Consider the following 21425-nt stretch of genomic DNA (forward strand, 5'->3'; position numbering starts at 1 on the left):
GGTTCGCAGTCCTTCCCTATGTTGCAACCTAATTCATAGCATGTACGAGGTTCGCAGTCCTCCCCTATGCTACAAAATCAGCACGTATAAGGTTCACAGTCCTTTCCTATGCTGACACCTATCTACATTACGTATAAGGTTCGCAGTCCTTATCTACGTTTACATATATCATCTACTTCACGTATAAGGCTCGCAGTCCTTAACTACGCCATCACCAGCCGAGTCTATGTCCGACAGAAGCTAGAGGGATTTGCCATCCTAACTTACTATGTCGAACGTAGAACTCACATGCCATTCGTGTACCTAAATACACATACTTACATTATAACATAAGAACACTCTAGGCATTCTTTACCTCATTCATTTAACAACCATACCCCTTGTCGTTACGTGCAATATCCGAAGATCGTTCACGCCCCGACAAGTATTCATTTGAAATATTCATACATCTACGATATATAATATTCGTACCTTTATTTTTAACCTGACAGTACGCGCAATATCCGAAGATCGTTCGCGTACCGACAAACAATCATTCATATCTATCACACATATCACATATGACATACACTTATCACTTAGGATAAATGTATTAACAACACATCGAGTATGCACACAGCCCCGAAAACATAACAAGGAATGGGGCTAGAAACTCACCTGAACACGGTTACGTTCACCGTTAATCGTAATCCCTTTCTTCAGTTGTGCACGGCTGACTGTATAACAAGTATACGTATCAAACAACTATCACTACTCATATCATCTTTCCAGTCTTAACTACTACCCACAACGAACGGGGGTCCGGGGGCAGCGCCCCTGGCAGCGGGGTCTAGGGGCGGCAGCCCCTAGCAGGGTCCAAGGGGCAGAGCCCCTGGCTGGGGTCGAGCTGCCAGGTCAGCTTGGAAAAATTTTATTTACATTAACTGTCTTAACACATTTTCCATTAGGTTTTTAATTTATTTTCTAAGCGAACTTAACTTTAGGCGAAGTTAAACCTTAGGCGAACTTAGCTTTAGGCGAAGTTAAACCTTAGGCGAACTTAGCTTTAGGCGAAGTTAAACCATAGGCGAACTTAGCTTTAGGCGAAGTTAAACCTTAGGCGAACTTAGCTTTAGGCGAAGTTCATCAGGCGAACTTAGCTTGCAGGCGAAGTTGTCGTCTGCAGGTTCTGTTCGCTCTTAAATCCTTCGTTCCTTAACCAAATAACTCGATTTAGGTACCCATGGAATCGTCTGACTAGCGCCTACAAACCCCAACTATCAAATCGACCTAACATCGATGTTTAGAGGGTGCGATTTAGGCATATAGGTTACGGGTCCTTTTTATCAATCGATTAACCCATCAAATCATAACCATTTTCAGTAAGTTTAGCTTTGTTGGATTCGTTTTTACCATACAAACTCAGATCTACCATTTCTCAAATCAAACCGAACCTATACGAACGATTTCTAACCATAAACGTACCTTGAACGAGTCGAACTTACGAACACGAGCTGGTCTTGTTGCTTTGGTTCGTCACGACGATCTAGCACCAACTAACGTTTACTCTCTCTCGGATCCTGCTCGTTTATGGTGTGTGTGTTTGAATGTGTAGAGATTAGAATGGAAAGAGATGAGGTTTAGGGTTTTATGGTGGTTTAGGGGATATTTATATCCCTTAAAGCCCATGGACCTAAGGCCCATTCTCATTTAACCCATCTCAATTAATCTAACACTAGCCCGACTCATACCAACTCCTACTCTATTATTTATTTCCCGAACCCGAGTCAACTTTCCCTCTATTATTAAGTAATATAATTAATATCATTTTGGAAATTTCGGGATGTTACAATATGGGTCGGTTTAATTGTATTTTAATTTTATCTTAAAGGGTAAAAGGGTTTCAAGGGTCCGACCCCTTTTCAAACCTTGACCCATTTACTAGTTTTTAGATATATATACATCAGATTCACGATTAATCTGAAATTTATGATAGATTTGTATTTCATATATGAGTTATTCAAATTTCTTAACTACTAAGAAAAATAAAAATATTAGGTCATATTACTGATGAAAACATATATATGGGAATTACTGAATTGTTCTCTACATGTAACTTGTGAATGTGAATATTATTTGGATCGGTTTAAATTGCTGATAAACGTTTGAAGTTAGACTTTACTATGTTATTAAATGAAAATATAATTATTTTAAGATTCATATATTAAAGTTATATGTGAGATATGCAACTAGTAAATGCAGAAAATGAGATGTGATTACTGTCTTTAAGGGTAAAGGGTTGGACCCTTGAAACCCTTATTTATACCCGATCTTTTTATTGTTTAGAGGGTAAGATCTCGAGTCTACATTTCTTCCTGAAAGGATAAAGAATCCGTGTAAAATATTAGATGAAAGAGTCAAGTCTTAACCTTTGGATAGTCCTATGTAATTTTGTCCTATAAAATTATTATAAACTTGCGTGATTCATGTGGTAATAATGGAGGCTACAACAATTTTTAAATCACGTTAGTTTTATATGTAGTTGATAGCATTCAAGCCCATGTTCTAGCTCTTTGGAATAAATAAAAAGCATTTTTTTTTAGTTTTAACAAACTGAATATAATAATTGAGTATAATAATTAATTTGAAAATTACAAAAGGTATTACAAAAAGACTAAAAATGAAAATAATTCTCTAAAAACAGAAAATGAGAAGGACCAATAAAGTGCAACTTTGTTTTTTACCATAATTGAAAGTTTTAAGTTGTCATGTTTAACACGTAAGTATGGGGTTGTGTTCTGATTGACCTATTTAATTAATTAGGTCGTGTTTGGTTTGTCATGTTTAACATATATGATTAGACATATTATTTTTCAACTTGTTTAATTAAACATGTTAAAGCCACTAACTTACTTTTTCTAAACCAACCCACATAGTTAACACGCTACTACTTGATTATTACCACTTAACCCGTCACCCAATTTAGCATATTTATTTAAAATGTTGCACGTTAGGATTGGAGTAATTAGTACACGGATAAAAATATGAGTCATGTGTCCGTATTGAATAATTTAGTCCATGAACCTATAATCTCTCAACTTATCATCCCAACACAACTTATACTTTGTTTAACAAGATGGTCAAAGTGGATCATTTAACAGCAAAGCATAATCTTGGATACAATAAAGAATTTGCCACGTTTACTTCCTGTTTAATTTAAAATCATAACCCATGTTCGCTTTTTCTAAACTCTATAAATTAAATCTTTAATTCCTTTTCAAGTCACATTCATTCATTCATTCCTTCCACTCCTCTACTACTTCTTGCTTGCACGTTCTACTTGTTTTCTTCGGTAAGTCTTCATCTTACCTTCTGGGTTTGGATTTTGGAGTGTGATAATAATTAAGTTTTGAACAATCACATGGTCGAGCAGGTTGTGCAAAAATGGAATACGAAAATCAGTCAAAATACGAATGCCTTCTCTTTGGTAAGCCTCTAATCTTTTAATATCAAATGCTTCATCTTTTCATAACTTTGATTAACATTTCTATATCTTCTTGTGTTGGACTCTTAGATGTTGATGATACCCTTTATCCTCTCGGCTCCGGTTTGCAAGCACAATGCACCAAAAACATCACAGGTATTGTATAGCATATATACATTATATAAACATGACCCTTGTCTAATCACAATTTGAATTTAATAAATGTTACAATTTTTTAGAGTATATGGTGAATGAGCTTCATATAGACGAAAACAAAATTCCAGAATTGTTTGCTCAACTCTACAAGAATTATGGGACAACAATAGCTGGCCTCCGGGTATGATATGATCTTAAAATGAATATTCTAGAATTTATGAAAGCGTTCATTGTATGAGATCAATTATAAAACCAACAATTGTTTCACAGTACAGGCTTTTGGCTATGATTTCGACTATGACCATTACCATAGGTACCGAATCCTTTCCTTTCTTTTCTTTTTATCAAAATATAAACTTCGAAATTTGATGTGTATTATATTGATGATTAACAGTTTCGTCCATGGGAGATTGCCTTATCAATATTTGAAACCCGACCCGGTTTTGAGAACTCTTTTGCATAGCCTGCCCATAAGGAAAGTGGTAAGGTTCTCTTTTTAGTATGACTACAAACTTCATGATTTCTGTAAAGTATATCAAATATTCAAAGCTTCAATTGTATTGATATTATAGATTTTCTCAAATGCAAATGAGGGACATGTGGCTGAAGTTCTTCATCGACTTGGACTAGAGGACTGCTTTGACGATGTCATATGTTTCGAGTCTTTAAATCCTAAAAACCAAATCATCAATCCTGATGTGCCCAAGGGTTCTTTTATCAGATATGATAGTATTGGTGAATGTGGCGTTGTGATACCCGAGAGTCCTATTGTTTGTAAACCCTTTGAAAACGCCCTCCTACAGGCTTTCAAGATTGCAAATATTAACCCTCATAAAACTGTAAGTCAAGGAATTTCAACTGGGATGTTGGGAATTTCGGTTCAAGGCGTTACTTGGCGTGCAAGGTTAAGTAACGAGATTTAAGGAGTGGATAATTATAGACAATTAAATGTGCTTAGATTTAATTGTTAATTGTTAGTATAATTATCATTTCATATTATTTAGCAATCCTAGTTGTAGTCTAATTATGATAGGTTAGATTATAAATACCCGTGCTTTGGGGTTAGAGATTGTAACAGTGTAATCAGGTAACTGAGTTTTGTGAAGTTTCTCAATAATAATATTCGTGTTTGGGTGTTAGCCAAATTAACGAGTGCGTGTTTCTGATTATAACCTGTGGTACCAATTTCATTAATTGGTATCAGAGCGTTGTTAATCGACATACCTGGAACCGGCGTGGAGGCTGGACCTGTGACGTGAGGGAGCTCCCACCGGCGGCGTTCGAGATACCAGTCGCGTTCACAAGAATTGATTCTTGCAATCGTAATCGGCGCTCTGTGTCGTGAGGGTAGAAGCAGCAGCGATCGATTTGTTCGTTGGCGGGAATCGGCGCTCTCAGACATGTGTTACAAGACCTGCAGTCGGAACTAACCCGCGACGTGAGGGAAATTCCGAGCAGTGAGCAGAAGCAATCGGCGACCGGCGTAAAAACACTTTGGTGGTTGGCGATTTAAAAAGTCACAGATATCAAGGTGGTGCTATTAATTTTTCACGTGAGTTAGTGTACTTTGTCACTTTGTCCATCCAATTTTGGTTCCACTGTACAAAGAAAAGGTGTACAGTAAGGATGGATGGTATGCCAATTTTGGTGAAAGGTTTTTGGTGTTATAAAAGAATATAATTGAATAAATTTTTATTCCATTCCATATTTTATTAAGGTGGTTTGGTTGTGCAAATAAATCAAATCACGTGTTGGAACAATTGAATCAAGGTCACGGGATTTTTCGGTAACCTATAGCTGGAGAATCAAGATGGGTGACGCGAACCAAGCGAAAAAGGAGACGATCACCGGGTCGTTTCAGTGTCCACGTTTGACAAAAACAAACTACACGATTTGGAGTATGCATATGGAGGTTATTTTTGGGATTCATGGAGTTTGGGATGTGATTGACCCAGGCTCTAATGACGCGAAGCAAAATAACATCGCGAAGGCGCTTCTGTTTCAGTCGATTCCAGAGGAACAGATACTTCAAATCGGTAATTTTAAATTGGCAAAAGAGATGTGGGATGCCATAAAGTCAAGAAATATGGGCGCGGAACGTGTGAAAGATGCTAGACTTCATACGTTAATACGTGAATTTGACAGTATGATGATGAAAGAAACTGAAACCATTGACGAGTATGCCTCGAGAATAACCGCGATCTCTTCTAAAGCAGCCACACTTAGACAACCGTATGAAGAAAGAAAGTTAGTTCAGAAATTCTTCACAAGCCTGCCGAGCCGGTTTATCCAAGTTGTAGCATCCCTCGAGCAAGTGTTAGACCTTAAAACAGTCGGTTTTGAGGATGTTGTCGGGAGGTTAAAGACTTATGAGGAGCGTATCAAAGGACACGTGTTGCGTTCTGAAGAAGGTAAACTTTTGTTTAATAATTCTGAATCCTCTTCGAGTTCGAATCAGTTTTCATGCGAATCGAGTAGGGGGCGCGGGAAAGGTTCGAATCGAGAACGTGGTAGTGGACGTGGTGGTGGACGTGGGAGTCAGAACCGTGGTTCACAAGGAGGGTCCAACGAAGGGGATACACGAAAGAGTAAAAAGGATTACTCGGAAGTTCAATGCTTTCGTTGTGATGAATTTGGTCACTTCGTTTCGAGGTGTCCGTTACGAAGGAAAGAGGGGCAAACACATTTGGCCGAAGCAAAAGAAAAAGACCCGTCCCTCTATATGGTGCAGTGCGTTCAAGAAAAAGTGTACTTAAATGAACGGAAGGTTATACCAAAAGATTACGAGGGTGGTTCGAACGAACAAGACTTGTGGTATTTGGATAACGGTGCGAGCAACCATATGACGGATAATTTATCTTTTTTCTCTAAATTAAATAAGCGTGTTGGTGGCAAAGTTAAATTTGGAGATGAGTCTTATGTTGATATTTGCGGGGAATGGTCGATATTGCTAGTCGGTAAAACGGGGGAGCAACAATTATTGACCGACATTTATTATATTCCTAGTTTACAAAGTAATATTATTAGTCTTGGGCAAGCAACAGAAAGTGGTTGTGATATTCGTATGAAAGATGATTACTTGTTGATGTATGATGATCAAGGAAAATTGTTGATGCGGGTTACTCGATCCAAGAATCGTCTTTATACGATTAAATTAAAGACGGGGAAACCCGTGTGTTTACAAGCCCGGATTGATAACGAGAATTGGCTTTGGCACGCGAGACTAGGACACCTAAATTTCGAGTCTATGAAACAAATGGTGAAAAATAATATGGTCGTTGGAATGCCAAAAGTTGATCAAGAAAATCAAATTTGTGACTCGTGCTTAGTTGGGAAGCAAAAGAGAAAACCGTTTCCGAAGTCGGAAACTTTTAGAGCAACCCGAGTGTTGGAACTAATCCATGGAGATTTATGCGGGCCCATTACTCCTAGTACCATAGCCGGAAATAGGTACGTGTTCGTCTTGATAGATGATTTTTCTCGTTTCATGTGGACTTTTCTGTTGAAGAAAAACAGTGAAGCTTTCGACACCTTCAAGCGATTTAAAGTCATGGTGGAAGCGGAAAATAGTGAGAAAATCAAGACGTTTCGAACCGATCGAGGGGGAGAATTTACTTCTCGTGATTTCAATCGGTTCTCTGAAAACGAGGGGTTTATTCGGCATTTAACCGCTCCATATACGCCTCAACAAAACGGGTTGTCGAGAGGCGGAACCGCACGATATTGGATATGAACCGGAGCATATTAAAAGCGAGACAAGTTCCAAATTACATGTGGGGTGAAGCGGTGAGGCATTCAACCGATGTGATTAATAAAATTCCAACTCGAGCGTTAAAAGACAAAACACCGTATGAGATGTTAAAGCGAAAGAAACCGGATCTTAAATTTCTTAAAGTTTTTGGATGTGTTGCGTATTGAAAAATAGTTGCGGGAAATATTAAGAAGTTAGACGATCGTTCGACTCGTTTAGTTTATCTCGGAAGCGAGAAAGGTTCGGCGGCGTATCGTTTATACAATCCATCGACTAGAAAAATTGTTGTGAGTCGAGCGGGTGACACGGTGTTTGATGAAAAGCAAAGTTGGAATTGGGGTAAAAGTACCGAAACAATCGATGAGAAGGATCGAGCACCTGGCATGTTTTGGGTTAACTTTGGTGATGAAATTGACACCGGAGAAGAAAAACCGTTAATAACGAAAACATCGGGTCGAGCCCTGAGTCGAACTCTACGAGTTCAAGTGGTGATGTGGGTGAAAAAGACGACGAAGAACCGATAGTCGAAAATGCTCCAACAAGCCCGGCTAGTACAAGCAACATGGTTACACCTGAGCCGGCTGTTCGGAGATCTTCTCGAGCCACGGTTACCCCGGTACATTTTAATGATTATGTCTTGAATTCGATTATAAATGATGACGATTTGTTATTGCTTGCTGATGATAAACCGGTTTGTTTTGATGATGCAAAATCGAAACCGAAGTGGATGAAAGCAATGCGTATCGAGATTGACTCGATAAATAAAAATAATACGTGGACGATGGTCGAGTTACCACGTGGTGCAAAGGCGATTGGTTTAAAGTGGGTCTTCAAGGTTAAAGAAACGCGGATGGCTCGCTTAATAAACACAAGGCGAGACTCGTGGCAAAGGGTTATGTTCAGCAACCCGGAGTCGATTTTGACGAGGTTTTCGCACCAGTGGCTAGACTCGAAACGGTTCGTTTATTATTATCTCTCGCAGCGAATGGAGGTTGGGAATTGCATCACCTTGATATCAAATCCGCGTTCCTACATGGCGAGTTAAAAGAACAAGTTTTTGTTTCTCAACCGCTTGGTTTTGTTAAAAAGGGTGAAGAACACAAAGTATACAAATTATCCAAAGCGTTGTACGGCTTAAGGCAAGCTCTGAGGGCGTGTAATACAAAGTTGAACGGTATTTAGTTAAATATGAAGTTTCACCGGTGCATAGAAGAACAAGCGGTATACCGAAAGAAAATTGGAACCGATCTTTTAATAGTCGGTGTGTACGTTGACGACTTAATCGTGACGGGTTCCAATTTAAACTTAATAATGGAGTTTAAGCGCGAGATGGCTTTAAACTTTGAGATGTAGGATTTGGGAAAGCTAACTTATTATCTCGGAATTGAAGTTTCACAAAGCAAGGATGGGATAAAAATTAAGCAAGAAGCGTATGCGAATAAAATTTTAGCTGAAGCGGGAATGGAGATTTGTAATCCTGCCCAAATTCCATTGGATCCGAGTATAAAAGTTTCCAAATTTAAGACGAAGAAGATTTTGATGCTACGAGATATCGAAAGATTGTCGGGTGTCTCCGGTACCTTTTACAAACTCGTCCCGACTTGGCGTATTCGGTTGGAGTCGTAAGCCGGTACATGCAAAGCCCGAAGCAATCTCATGCAACTCTTATAAAGCAAATTCTTTGTTATATTCAAGGTACTCTCAGTTTTGGTATTTCTTATACTCGTGGGAAAAACGTGTTAGTTGGTTATAGTGATAGTAGCCATAACATTGACCAAGACGATGACAGAAGCACTACGGGGCACGTGTTTTATCTTCGGTCTTCACCAATTACTTGGTGTTCTCAGAAACAGTGTACGGTTGCACTCTCATCGTGTGAAGTAGAGTACATGGCGGCAAGCGCAGCCGCGTGTCAGGCAGTTTGGCTAAGAGACTTGATAAGTGAGTTATTCGACAAGGAAATTCAAGCAGTGGTGTTACGTATCGATAATACATCAGCAATAGCACTCGTGAAGAATCCGGTTTTCCATTGAAGGACCAAACACATTAAATCTCGGTTTCACTACATTCGAGAATGTGTTGATCGTGAAGAAGTAAGTGTCGAGCATGTTAGTGGTGTTAAGCAATGTGCCGATATCTTGATGAAGGCTCTTGGGAGAATCAAATTCAAGGAGATGCGAGAATTACTTGGAGTTGAAGAATTATCGGTTTCGAGTTCGAAATTCCGGGGGTGATTGTTGGGAATTTCGGTTCAAGGCGTTACTTGGCGTGCAAGGTTAAGTAACGAGATTTAAGGAGTGGATAATTATAGACAATTAATTAAATGTGCTTAGATTTAATTGTTAGTATAATTATCATGTCCTATTATTTAACAATCCTAGTTGTAGTCTAATTGTGATAAGTTAGATTATAAATACCCGTGCTTTGGGGTTAGATATTATAACAGTGTAATCAGGTAATTGAGTTTTGTGAAGTTTCTCAATAATAATATTCGTGTTTGGGTGTTAGCCAAATTAACGAGTGCGTGTTTCTGATTATAACCTGGTACCAATTTCATTATGGGACCCATAAGATAAAATCATCATATTGTCATAAACTCATAACATATGTCTCACAATATTTTAATTTTGGTTTTTCAGTTGTTCTTTGATGACAGTAAACGCAATATACAAACTTCAAAACTCGTGGGGCTCACCACTGTGTTGGTATGTCACTTTTATTATAAGTTCAAATGTTGATGCTTGGTATGCTGTGTTTTCTTAATGGCGTGTCCAAATAAATAGGTTGGGTCATCACACCGCACAACGGGGGTGGATTATGCATTAGAGAGCATTCACAATATGAAGGAAGCACTACCTGAGCTATGGGAATCGATTAGTAAATCATTAAATGTTAGTTTGTCACAAAAGATTGTGACTGAGACTCCTGTGGAAGCTTAGGTCTACAACTATGGTTATTTTTTTCTTGTAGTTTTCCATTTCAAGTTTCAATTATCCAAATTATGTATATTGTAAGTTTTAACTTATGTATTTGTTGACAATGCTATTATCAAGTTATGTAAGATACTAAGATCTATTATAAACTGGTAATCTAGGTTCTTATAATTAAAATCAACACAAATTACAAAGAAAATATGAAGACCATGTGCCACGTGGGTTCGTAACACCAATAGTCATTGAATTTGAAAAGAGAGGAAGCTACGAACAGCTACGCGACATTTGATTTAGACAAAGACTTTAACAAACTGAGATGTGCCAGATGTAGTGGTCATCAAAAAATTGCAAAATTATAGTCCTAAGACATCAACTATTTTCAAAATTGTAAGGCCTACAAAATTTAAGAAAAAAAACTAGAATTAGAAAATATTATTAAATAGAAAATATTATCGAATTATAAAACTTAACACTCTCTTAATTTAATAATTCAAACATCTCATACAAAGATAATTTATCATTAAAGAAATCATATTGAGAGACCAACAAACCAGTTGTAAAGACATCTACAAGTTAGTTGTTAGAGTTCAAAGCCATGGTTTTAATAAGCCCATCAGTGATTTTGGCTATAAGGAACTATAGATCAACTTCGAAGTGTTTAGTGCGATCCAGAAGACCGAATTTGTAGCAATGGAGATAGCAACATTGTTTTCACAAAATAAGTTTATGGGAAGACATCTACAAGTTGGTTGTTAGAGTCTGAAGCCATGGTTTTAATCAATGCATCAGTGATTTTGTCTTTATGGAACAATAGATCAACTTTGAAATGTTTAATATGGTCACGGAAGACCGTATTCATATGATAAGTTTACAAAATAAGCTTACGGGAAAACACTGTTTTCATAATTGTTTTCACAAAATACGTTTATGGGAAGGTTGATATGGACATGCAATTCCTTCAAGACATTTATAATTCATATGATATCACTTGTGGAAGCGCACATTAATTTGTACTCAACTTCATTAGAACACCTTGAAATAATATCTTGTTTCTTTATTTTCCATGAAACCAGGGATTGCCCAAAAAAGATGCAAACCTTGTGACCAATTTTTGTGTTTTTACCACAATTTGAGTCAGAATAGGCACCAATATTAAGGCTCGACCTTTTTCTAAATAAGATGCCTTTGTCTGGGGCTTTCTTCAAGTACCTATGCAAATGAAGGGCGGCTCCATATGTGAATTAATGGGTTGGTGCATGTATTGGCTTGGAAAATACATAGTGTAAGAGATGTTAGCACAAGTGTGATATAAATAGATTAGTTTCCAACAAGTTTTTGATAGCCTGTGATGTCCCAACAAGTTTGATAGCATGTGATGTTTGTTAAAATCGACTCATCTTTTCTTTTTTTACAAAAGTTCATGACATCATAATGTTCAATAGGGGTGATAACATGCTTACACACACTAAGATCAAATATAACTAATAATTCAACACAATATTTCCTTTGAGAAAAATATATACCTTTTTCACACCTTAAGACCTCTATTCGAATAATGTATTTTAGTAGTCCAAGATCTTTGATCAAAAAATTGGTTTTAAGAGTTTGTTTCACTTTGATTATCTCATTTTGATCATTTCATGTAATAACCATGTCATCAACAAAAAACCAGCAAATAACAAGAAAGGAATTTTTCACTTTTAATAGAGGTGTTGTCACATTTGCTTTAAACAAAACCACATTTGATAAGGATATTTCCCAATTTTTCATTTCACATCCTAAGGGCTTATTTAAGTCCATAGAAAGATTTACTTAATTTGCAAACTTTAGTTTCAATTTTTTGAAAAATGACTTTCTGGTAAACACATATGGACTTCTTCATTTAAACTAGCAAGTCCTTATCGAAAATCAAACACGAACTAATTACAGTATCTCAAACCCTAATTTTGTTTTCAAGACTTAACAAACCCTAACTCGATTTGACTTTTGATGAACCCTAACTTGATCGCATCTCATGTGCATCTCTAAATGAACCTTAACTAGGTTGCATCTCTTGTGTATCTCTAAATGCAACCCTAACTCGGTTGCATCTCGTGTTCTATAATATCTAACCATAACTTGATTTATATAAACTAACCCTAACTTGCTAGCCAAGACATAACCTGTTTTATTACAACGCAATTAGGAAACATATTGCAATTAGGAGCATTGTTTCGAGGTAAGTTTTACATCAATCGACTTGTATCTTCATTTCGATCAAAAGTCTTAAAACATTAGTTTTGAATTTGGAAAAAACTTAACCGCGGTTTTTAACAGAGGCCCAGTGAAAACAATTAGTATGAAAGGTGGGACCATTGTCATCTATTTTCTCAGTTAAGATTGTTATCAGTCAACTACAAAAGGATGGGATTACTAAAATCCATTTTTCTAACTTTCAAATATTTCATTTTTACCCCTAACTTTCACTCTATTTCACATTCCTGCCCAAACTTTTTAAGATGTTTGGCTATTATGAGCTAGCTTCTCAAAATGCCTCAATGCAAGCGATGTTGAATCTTGACATTGAAATTGGAACGCATGCTAAAGTTCCAAAGTTGACTAGTTTTGATGATTTCCTGAAGCGGAGTAACAGTTTGAAGCACATTTTGGCATGGTTGATCCAAATTGTTTGATCCCTTTAAAGAAGGCTACCAAGCACCAAAGGTTCAAACTCTTGGTTTACAAAAAGACGCTCCAACTAAACATGTATCTCAACTAACGGCTGAACAAAAGATTGAGCATGGTTGGGAAATCAAAGCCATTACCTGAGAATATTTTTCATTAGTTTCACAAGTATACAACATCAAATGTGTTGTATGAATCTTTGAGGATAATATGCACATGGAATGATAGAGTGACACGGAGTAGAATCAAAGTGTTGAAGTCTTTGTTCAAAAATTTTAATATACTGGCAACCGAGTCAGTAACTAACTGATCAACAAATATTGTCATCTGTTGGCTGAATTGGACAAGCATAGTCTGCACAAAGATAATGGTGACAGGATTGATACTTTGGTTTCATCATTGCCTATCTCCTATTCAAACTTCATCATCATCCTCAATGAGAATGATACTTTGAAGACTTTAACTTGTAATCAATTCATTCAGAAGATACAAGCCAGAGAAAATGAAGATACAAGCCAGAGAAAATGAATTGAAATATAAGAGTATGTCCCAAGCTACACAAGATCCAACTCTGTATGGTGCTACCACTTCAGTTACAAAAGGTTCTTCAACACCGATTACAACATTTTATTCTAACCACAATCAAGGTTCGTCTTTTGGTAGTTATTCATCCAGGAATTATTCTCAAAATGTATCTCATGGTAAAATTCATTCTTCACCTGGTATTTTCTCTACAAGTCATTCGTCAAGTCAGGCTGCACCAAACTTCCAACAACAACCTAATGTAAACATGAAAGATGCATAACAAAACTTTGCTTTCATGTGTGCATTTATGACTGTTTATGAACAATTGGTTGGAAGTAAGGTTGCAGCATGTGATCTTACATATGAAGATTATGGTTAAATCGATGATTTGGAAGTTATGGATCTGAAGTGGAATATGACCATGATTGTGAGGAAAGTCAAGAAGTACATGGAGAGAAATTGGAATGATCTTCCAAGTATAAATAAGAGAATTGGGTTTGACAAACTCAAGTTTAGGTGTTATAATTGTCAAGAGAACGATCATTTTGCTAAGGAGTGTTGTAAACCGAAAAAAGCCTTACTCTCCTAACAATCAAAACAACAGAGAGTCAAATTCTTCAATAAAGTTCATCAACAACAATCAAAGTTCTAATGATACAAGAGATTCAAGTAGTCAAAAATCTAAGGAAGATGTGAAAGTATCATACTCTAAAGCATTGGTTACTTAGTCTGATGAGGGTTTTGACTGCTCCAGCAAATTCAAGACTACTGTTGATAGTCAAATCCAAGCTAATTTGGCTTAGATTGTTTATGGTGATTTGATTGCTGATAAAGATGAAGGTTTTGTGACAAATGAGGATTCAGATTTATCTGATGATGAAGCTTTTAAAGATTCAAGTTCTTCTCCACATAGTTCAGAAGATAATTTGTTTGCTCTTATAGCTAAGATAATTGAGGTAAGTTCTTCTATTTCTTCTTAATAATCTTTAACTTAAGAAAGCTTAGAGTCATCTGATTCTTATAGTTCTGATTCTTCTTCATGTGAACATTGTTAAGAAAATATCTCTAAGTTTGATGGATATAGGGAACATAACTTACGTTTGATCACAGATTTATCTAAGCTAAGAGATAACTACAAAACCATGCTTGATCATGAACAGCTTTATAAGGATAAGATTGATTCTTTGATTAAAGATGTTAAAGAGTTAAAAATTGAGCTTAGAATAAACAAAATACTTCAAATATTCAGCTAAATATAATTAATAAATGTAATAAAGAATATGTTGAAGCTAAAAGCGAGATTTTGAACTTAAATATAAAGTTTAGATAATTTTAAGAATTCATTTTTCATCCTCAACCATATAAATGAGACTCAAGTTGTTGATGGGAATGGTCAATGTCTTGGTTATGTTGAGAATCCTCCACCATTCGAGCAAAATTATTCAAGCATGCCTAACAAGGAAAGTTTACAAGAAGTGGATATTTCTTTTCCATTAATTGTAGACCCAATTGTTCAAAAGAAATATGAGAATGATGAGGATATGAAAAAGAAAGGTAAATAGTGAATGAGACTAAATCTGACTCTAAATCTAAACCTGCTTTGAGGATGTCGCTGGATCTTTCGAGGTCAAAGAGAGATGATATTCCAATTAAAAATCATATTTTTTGTGATCTAGTTGTTAAATCATATGTTAAATTTGTGAAACCATTAGTTGAGAAACTTGTTAAAAGTGTTGATTCAGTAAAGTTTAATAAGGTTGTCAAATCTAATCAAGTCAGTAAACCATCAACTAAGCCTGAACTTGATTTGTGTATCACTATGAATAGTTCAAGTTGTAGATGGTATAGAGTTAAAGGGTCTGATGTGCTATATGATGATGCAATAAGACCATTAGCACTTCTTAAACCTAAAGTCGTTAACCAAGTATATAACATCTCTAAAGCTCTTTCTTATGATTCTGATGCACCAACAATACCTATCAGGGGTGTTAAAAGACCTACAGCAAAAGCCTAATACATCACTAAATCCAGTTTTTTTCCAACAAAATAAATGTTTAAAATCTATTGGTTCAAATGTGCTACAGAATTTTGAGAATTGTTCAAACATTGATTATATAAAGAAAAAGAGAGAGGAGAGACTCATGCTCATTCAATGTATAAACATGGTTCTACTTCTTAACCTTATGTTTCCACAACATGACCAGTCTCATCATATAAATTTGTCGAAAAACGAGTTTGCTTTCTTTTGTTGTGAAAGGTCATGTTACCACAAGCTGTGAAACTAGGGTAAATGACAATGCCAGACTTGTAACTGAAGTTAAACCAACCTTAGTTAGAAGTATCTTGAGAAGAAACCATGTTTGTGAGAAAACCATGTTTATGACACTAAATCGAATTAAGCAAGTTTATAAATCAAGTGTGTTTAAATGGGTTGCGCCGGTTAAACATGTTTTGTGAGAAAAACAGGAAGGTAGTAACTGAGACAGTTATAAAGCATATGATGCATCTATTGTTGAAATTCCTTTGATTAAAAGGTCTAAGGAAAGTTTGACTTTTAAACAATTCCTGCAACTACATCAGAAAGCTAAAAGAAACAAGAAAAAGCTTGTTAAAATATTGTCAGATTTTGAATCTGGTGAGGATTATGATGTACAAACTTTTTACTTCTATGCTGACAAGTTATCAGCATGGAAAAAAAGTTCTTAATTCTAAGTTAGAGTCTACATTTGGTAAAGAAGCGGAACGACCGAAGACTAACCCGGTCTGAGGTTTGCATATTCAACTGTCAAGGCAAAATACCAATCACTTCACTCGTTAACGATCCAACCTTCTCAAACCGAACCAGCTAAAACATAAAGGTTTGGAGATTCGACCATCGAGTCCTGTCAAATTTAACACCAACATTGCTACAACAATCTGCACATACCGGCTGGAGGCCTAGAAATAACACACGGGAGAGCGATAACTATTGACGTCAAAATAGGTGACATAACTCAGATAATGAGTAATTAAAATTCGAGTGAGTGTAGTAGTTTGAAATGATTGAACGTGACTCTTCAATGAGAAAACGTGACTCTTCAATGAGAAGAGTCGCTAAATTACATGTTGCTTTTCAAGTGCATTTAATGTTGCTAATTATGTTGTCTAACCTTCGGCAGCTCAAGGTTTATGTCATGCCTGATTATCTAACTATCACAGTCTTTATCATGGGATAAGCGTATTATCCATCAATCCAATTATTGTGCAAGATCTTCTTTTTATGACATCTTGCTTGCTCAGTATATATTTTTTTTGAACAGTTTGGCTTACTGGCAATGCACACCCCCTAACACCTAAAGGACCCGGGTTCGAATCTCCCAGAGAGAGGGACCTTTCAACCTAAAATGGTATTTTTTTTGCCTCCGCAGAGACTCGAACCTAGGCCACCACCCGGGCGGGACCCTCGCAAGCGAGTTATCCCCCCCACCTCCGACCAGCTGGGCTGGACCTCATCGGCAGCTGGGCTTGCTCAGTATATATTATGGCAAATATCCGTTGAGCTTGTCATGCATGTATCCTTTATCTTTGTCTTTTTTTTTCGAAAAGCAAATTTTATTAAAACCACCAAGCTAAAACAAGGCAAAGTCCAGCTAGATCTTGACTTGTCTTTGTTAATCATGTTAGGGCTTAACCATTATCTGGGAAGCCCCAACTCTTTCTTCTTTGAAACCGGTCTTTTTAGGGCATGCGTGCTTGCAATGGAGACCACCCTATTATACATAGGTCTTCTTTTCATCAATTTTGGTTTCAGTTATGTTTTGTCATATTTTTCTCTATTATCCGGACCTTTACTGAGACCCATGCTCGATGGCCTAGGTTAGAGTTACCTAATTAACCGCCAAATCGCCAATCACTTATAAATTATATTTTGAAACCACTCTACTACCCGAGTAAGCCTTTCTGAAGTGGAATGTCAACCTTTGATACTAATTTTACCGCTCCAGACCTGACTCACTAGAAACACCATCAAGAGAAAAGCCCACATTATAAAAACCGCCCATAGAATTAGGTTTCAAGCCAGAGACCTTAAAACTCTTAGCTTTATCTATTACCCCATCCATTTAATAGAGAAACAATTGCATCATTGATGGAATTAACTAAATGCATTTTATAAAGTTAAGTCGAGATTTAACTATTAAAATTTAAAAGCAATATATTAACTACATCTGATAAACATGTATCTCCTATGATACTATGATATGTAGACATCTATTTTAAACTGAAAAAAACTCAATAAGGAAAAAGGTAACATATTTAGTTTGTTTACTATTGGAATTATTGATTGGCTTATTATATATCATGAATAATTGATGTTATTTATTTAAAAACATTTTTAACATATTAATAATTTTAAATAATAAATATATAATGTCATAATCCAAACCTTGAAAGACAGAATATATGACAAGAGAGAAACATTTTTTTTATGAAAAAGATTCTACTATTGCATAAACTATAATGCTAGCTAAGCTAATCAACTGTTATTTTATAAGTAATACTTAAACTTCAAAGCAAGTTTTTTTTTTATTTTTATACCACGTGTCTATCTTAAAAACTTCTTAACTACAAAGTGATTTGTATTATTTACACGTGTTTGTGTTTGTGTTTGTTATATAAAATTGTAAAAGTTTTTATTTGAAACTGCAAATAGAAAAAGTTGTAACTAGGTATAGCTTAAACGTAAATAAGCTAAAGTTTGACTCTCTATTTAAAACAAAAAATTAAATATAAACTTTTTTCATTAAAAATCACGTCAACTCTAACATGTGTTCACGTATCTTTTAAAAATCGTATATAAAATTATACGCTATCATATTTTAAAATGTTATGATTTTAAGTAAAAATAGATTTTTTCTACAAAAATAATTTTAATTTTAGGCTTTTAGCATCCCCTTCATGACTCATGAGACAAAGAAAACTTATGCCCTTGTCCTAACAAAAACGATATATTACACTCTAAATACTTATATTATGCTGTAACGTATTAAGGTAGAAGAGATATATGGAAATTTTGGTTATGTTTGTATAAGTAATTTTGTTATAAACATTTTAAAACCCACGTGATCATGTTTGGTAATAATGGAAGCTAAAGCATTTCTTTAATCCCCTTCATTTTATATGTTGTAAAGTAGTTGAAAGCGTTCAAATCCACGCGTTCTATTTATATAATATTTAGTTATTGATCCGAGTAGATACAACGCGTTCAAATTATAGAATAATCAACATTTGGAACCTTACCAATCAACAAATTAGTCACCAACGGTTGGATGCTTTAACTTATTTGACCAGTCAGAATGGTTCTAACAAACTGAATAAAATAAGGGGGTGTTTGGTACAGAGAATGGAAAAGGAGAGAAAATAGAAATGGAAATGGAATTGTAGAGAAAGAGAATTGGTATGGAGAATGAGAATCATTTCTCTTGTTTGGTACACGAGAAAATAAACAGAGAACTCTTCCATACCCAACCCCACCTCCACCCAACCTGACACCACTCACCACCGCAGCCCCACCACCACAGCCCCACCACCACCAGCACCACCACCACAGCCCTACCACCACCACCAGCCCCACCACCACAGCCCCACACCACCAGCACCACCACCACAGCCCTTTCTTCAACCACAGCCCACCATCACCGGCTGCCGCCACCAAATCCCCTTCTTCAACCACAGTACACAAGAAATTAAAAAGATTCAAATTTTTGGAACATAAGATATAGAAAAAGGAGGCTCAGATCTGTCATCACTGCCTCTTTAGAGATTTTGTGGTGGTGGTTGTGGTGGCGATGATAATGATGATAATCAGAAGCCACCTGCGACCACCGCCGATTTCCACCACCACTGTCACCCACATGCGACCACAATCACCCGACCATCTGAAAACCCTAACCTACCACGAACCACCACTTAAAACCCTAATCTCTGTTCACCCGTACCACCTGCAACCTACAACCGGTTACCATCTCTGTGTTCCCCACTGCGAACGGCGGAGACGGGGTGGTGGTTGCAGACTTGGAGACGAGGTGGCGGTTGCAGACTTGGAGACGAGGTGGCGGCCGGAGACGGGGTGGTGGCCGGAGACGAGGTGGTGACATGCTATGAGGAGGCTGCTGAGAAATGGATTTCTCTTTGTTTTAAAGAGAAATTGAATTCTCTAGTTTTAGAGAAATAGAAATGAAAAGTGGAAAACAAACAAAAGAAATATTTCTAATTCCATTTCTTCCCAATCAAATCCCTCTACCAAACCCCCCCTAAATAATTTTAAAAAAGACAATGAAATAAAACACTATAATTATACTAGACGGGTGCTCGCGCGATGCAGCGGGTGTTTGAACCCGTTAATCACGTAATAAATATAAATGTTTATGGTTCGGTTAAAACCTTGAAATCGTTTAAACCGGTCATTGATTTGACTTCTTTTTCTTTTTCTTTTTTTACTTTCGATTTGTTGATCGGTTTCAAAATTTTCAAAACGTAGTGAACGGTTGGTTCGCGGTTTATACTGACAACCGGCCATATGAAACCAGACCAGACTGTAAATGTTGAATGCATTTTAATGTTTTTTTATTATTAATTATTAGATATGTTTTGTAATAGATGTTAGATATAGTTAAAATTTAATTGAACATAATCTTTTTATTACAAATAACTTGGCTATACAATTTCAAATTAACCTAATTGTAGTATGATTAATTTTGTGATCTTTGTTATTATTTCATGTCCTAGATCTTCCATTAATATTTACAATTTATGTGGCTAAAATTATCATTTTTATTTATGATTCTCTCAAGTATCATATTATATTGGTGTTTAGTTAAAATTGATGGTACATTTAAATTAATAATTATTTTAAACTAAATTTATTATTAAAGTTTAAACTGTGAAACCAAACTGGAACCAGACCGTTAGTAACGATTCGGTTTAAACTTTCAATGGTTGAGTTTGGTTTTGGACGACAAAAAAAACAGTATTAACGGTTGGACTCACAAGTTTAACTTAAAAACCATCATAACCGACACTGAACACCCCTACGTAACATATTAATTTATTTAAAATGAAAAAAATTATAACAATATCATATCTAGATTGAAAAGAATAAAATGCTCGTTTTTATGGTATAATTTTTTTATAAATATATTAACGTTTGAAAAGGCTATAGTCGTTTAAAAATCATGGGTGGGAAGTTAGTTTACAACTTAAATTAATAACATAATATGGTTAAATATGAGAGACCAAACTTGTAAGTTGAATGGATTGTGCTTAAAAGACAAGTTTACCTTTACTAACACATGTACCTCATGCTTTAAGTGTTGTAAATTACTTAAAAATGGGTGTCTTAATTTGCCCTTGTTTGATGTTTTATATATAGTACTAGACGGGTGCCCGTGCGATGCAGCGGATGTTTGAACCTATTAATCACGTACAAATATAAGTGTTTATGGTTCGGTTAAAACCTTGAAATCGTTTAAGCCGGTCATTGGTTTGACTTCTTTTTTCTTTTTCTTTTATACTTTTGGTTTGTTGGTCGGTTTCAAAATTTTCAAAACGTAGTGAACGGTTGGTTCGCGGTTTATATCGGCAACCGACCATATGAAACCAGAAAAGACTGTAAATGAACCTAATTGCAATATGATTCCTTTTGTAATATTTATTGTTATTATTTCACGTCCTAAATCTTCCATTAATATTTACCATTTATGTGACTAAAATTATCATTTTTTATTTATGATCATCTCAAGTATCATATTATGTTGGTTTTTAGTTAACTTTGACGGTACATTTACATTATTAATTATTTTAAACTAAATTTATTATTAAAGTTTAAACTGTGAAATCAAACCAGAACCAGGCCGTTAGTAACGATTCGGTTTCAACTTTCAATGGTTGAGTTTGG

General features: G+C 35.9%; 1 protein-coding gene across 2 annotated transcripts; it reads left to right on the plus strand.

Moving 5' to 3' along the window:
- The first annotated feature begins 2952 nt into the window (after positions 1 to 2952).
- Positions 2953 to 10411, plus strand: LOC143533756 (uncharacterized protein C24B11.05-like). 2 transcript variants are annotated; one of them, XM_077028433.1, is made up of 8 exons: positions 2953 to 3466; positions 3554 to 3619; positions 3703 to 3800; positions 3895 to 3932; positions 4014 to 4101; positions 4192 to 4458; positions 10010 to 10075; positions 10154 to 10411. In XM_077028433.1, the coding sequence occupies exons 1-8, from the start codon at positions 3424 to 3426 to the stop codon at positions 10307 to 10309; spliced, it is 822 nt and encodes a 273-aa protein (XP_076884548.1). In that variant the 5' UTR covers positions 2953 to 3423; the 3' UTR covers positions 10310 to 10411. The 2 variants fall into 2 exon arrangements, with proteins under 2 accessions (XP_076884548.1, XP_076884547.1); XM_077028432.1 differs by having other exon boundaries at positions 2953 to 3331; positions 3413 to 3466; positions 3895 to 4101.
- Positions 10412 to 21425: the final 11014 nt, after the last annotated feature.

Source organism: Bidens hawaiensis, unplaced genomic scaffold, assembly GCF_021521415.1.
Source record: "Bidens hawaiensis isolate Kalapana, Puna unplaced genomic scaffold, B.hawaiensis_p1.1 tig00009863_1, whole genome shotgun sequence".
Taxonomy (NCBI): Eukaryota; Viridiplantae; Streptophyta; class Magnoliopsida; order Asterales; family Asteraceae; genus Bidens; species Bidens hawaiensis.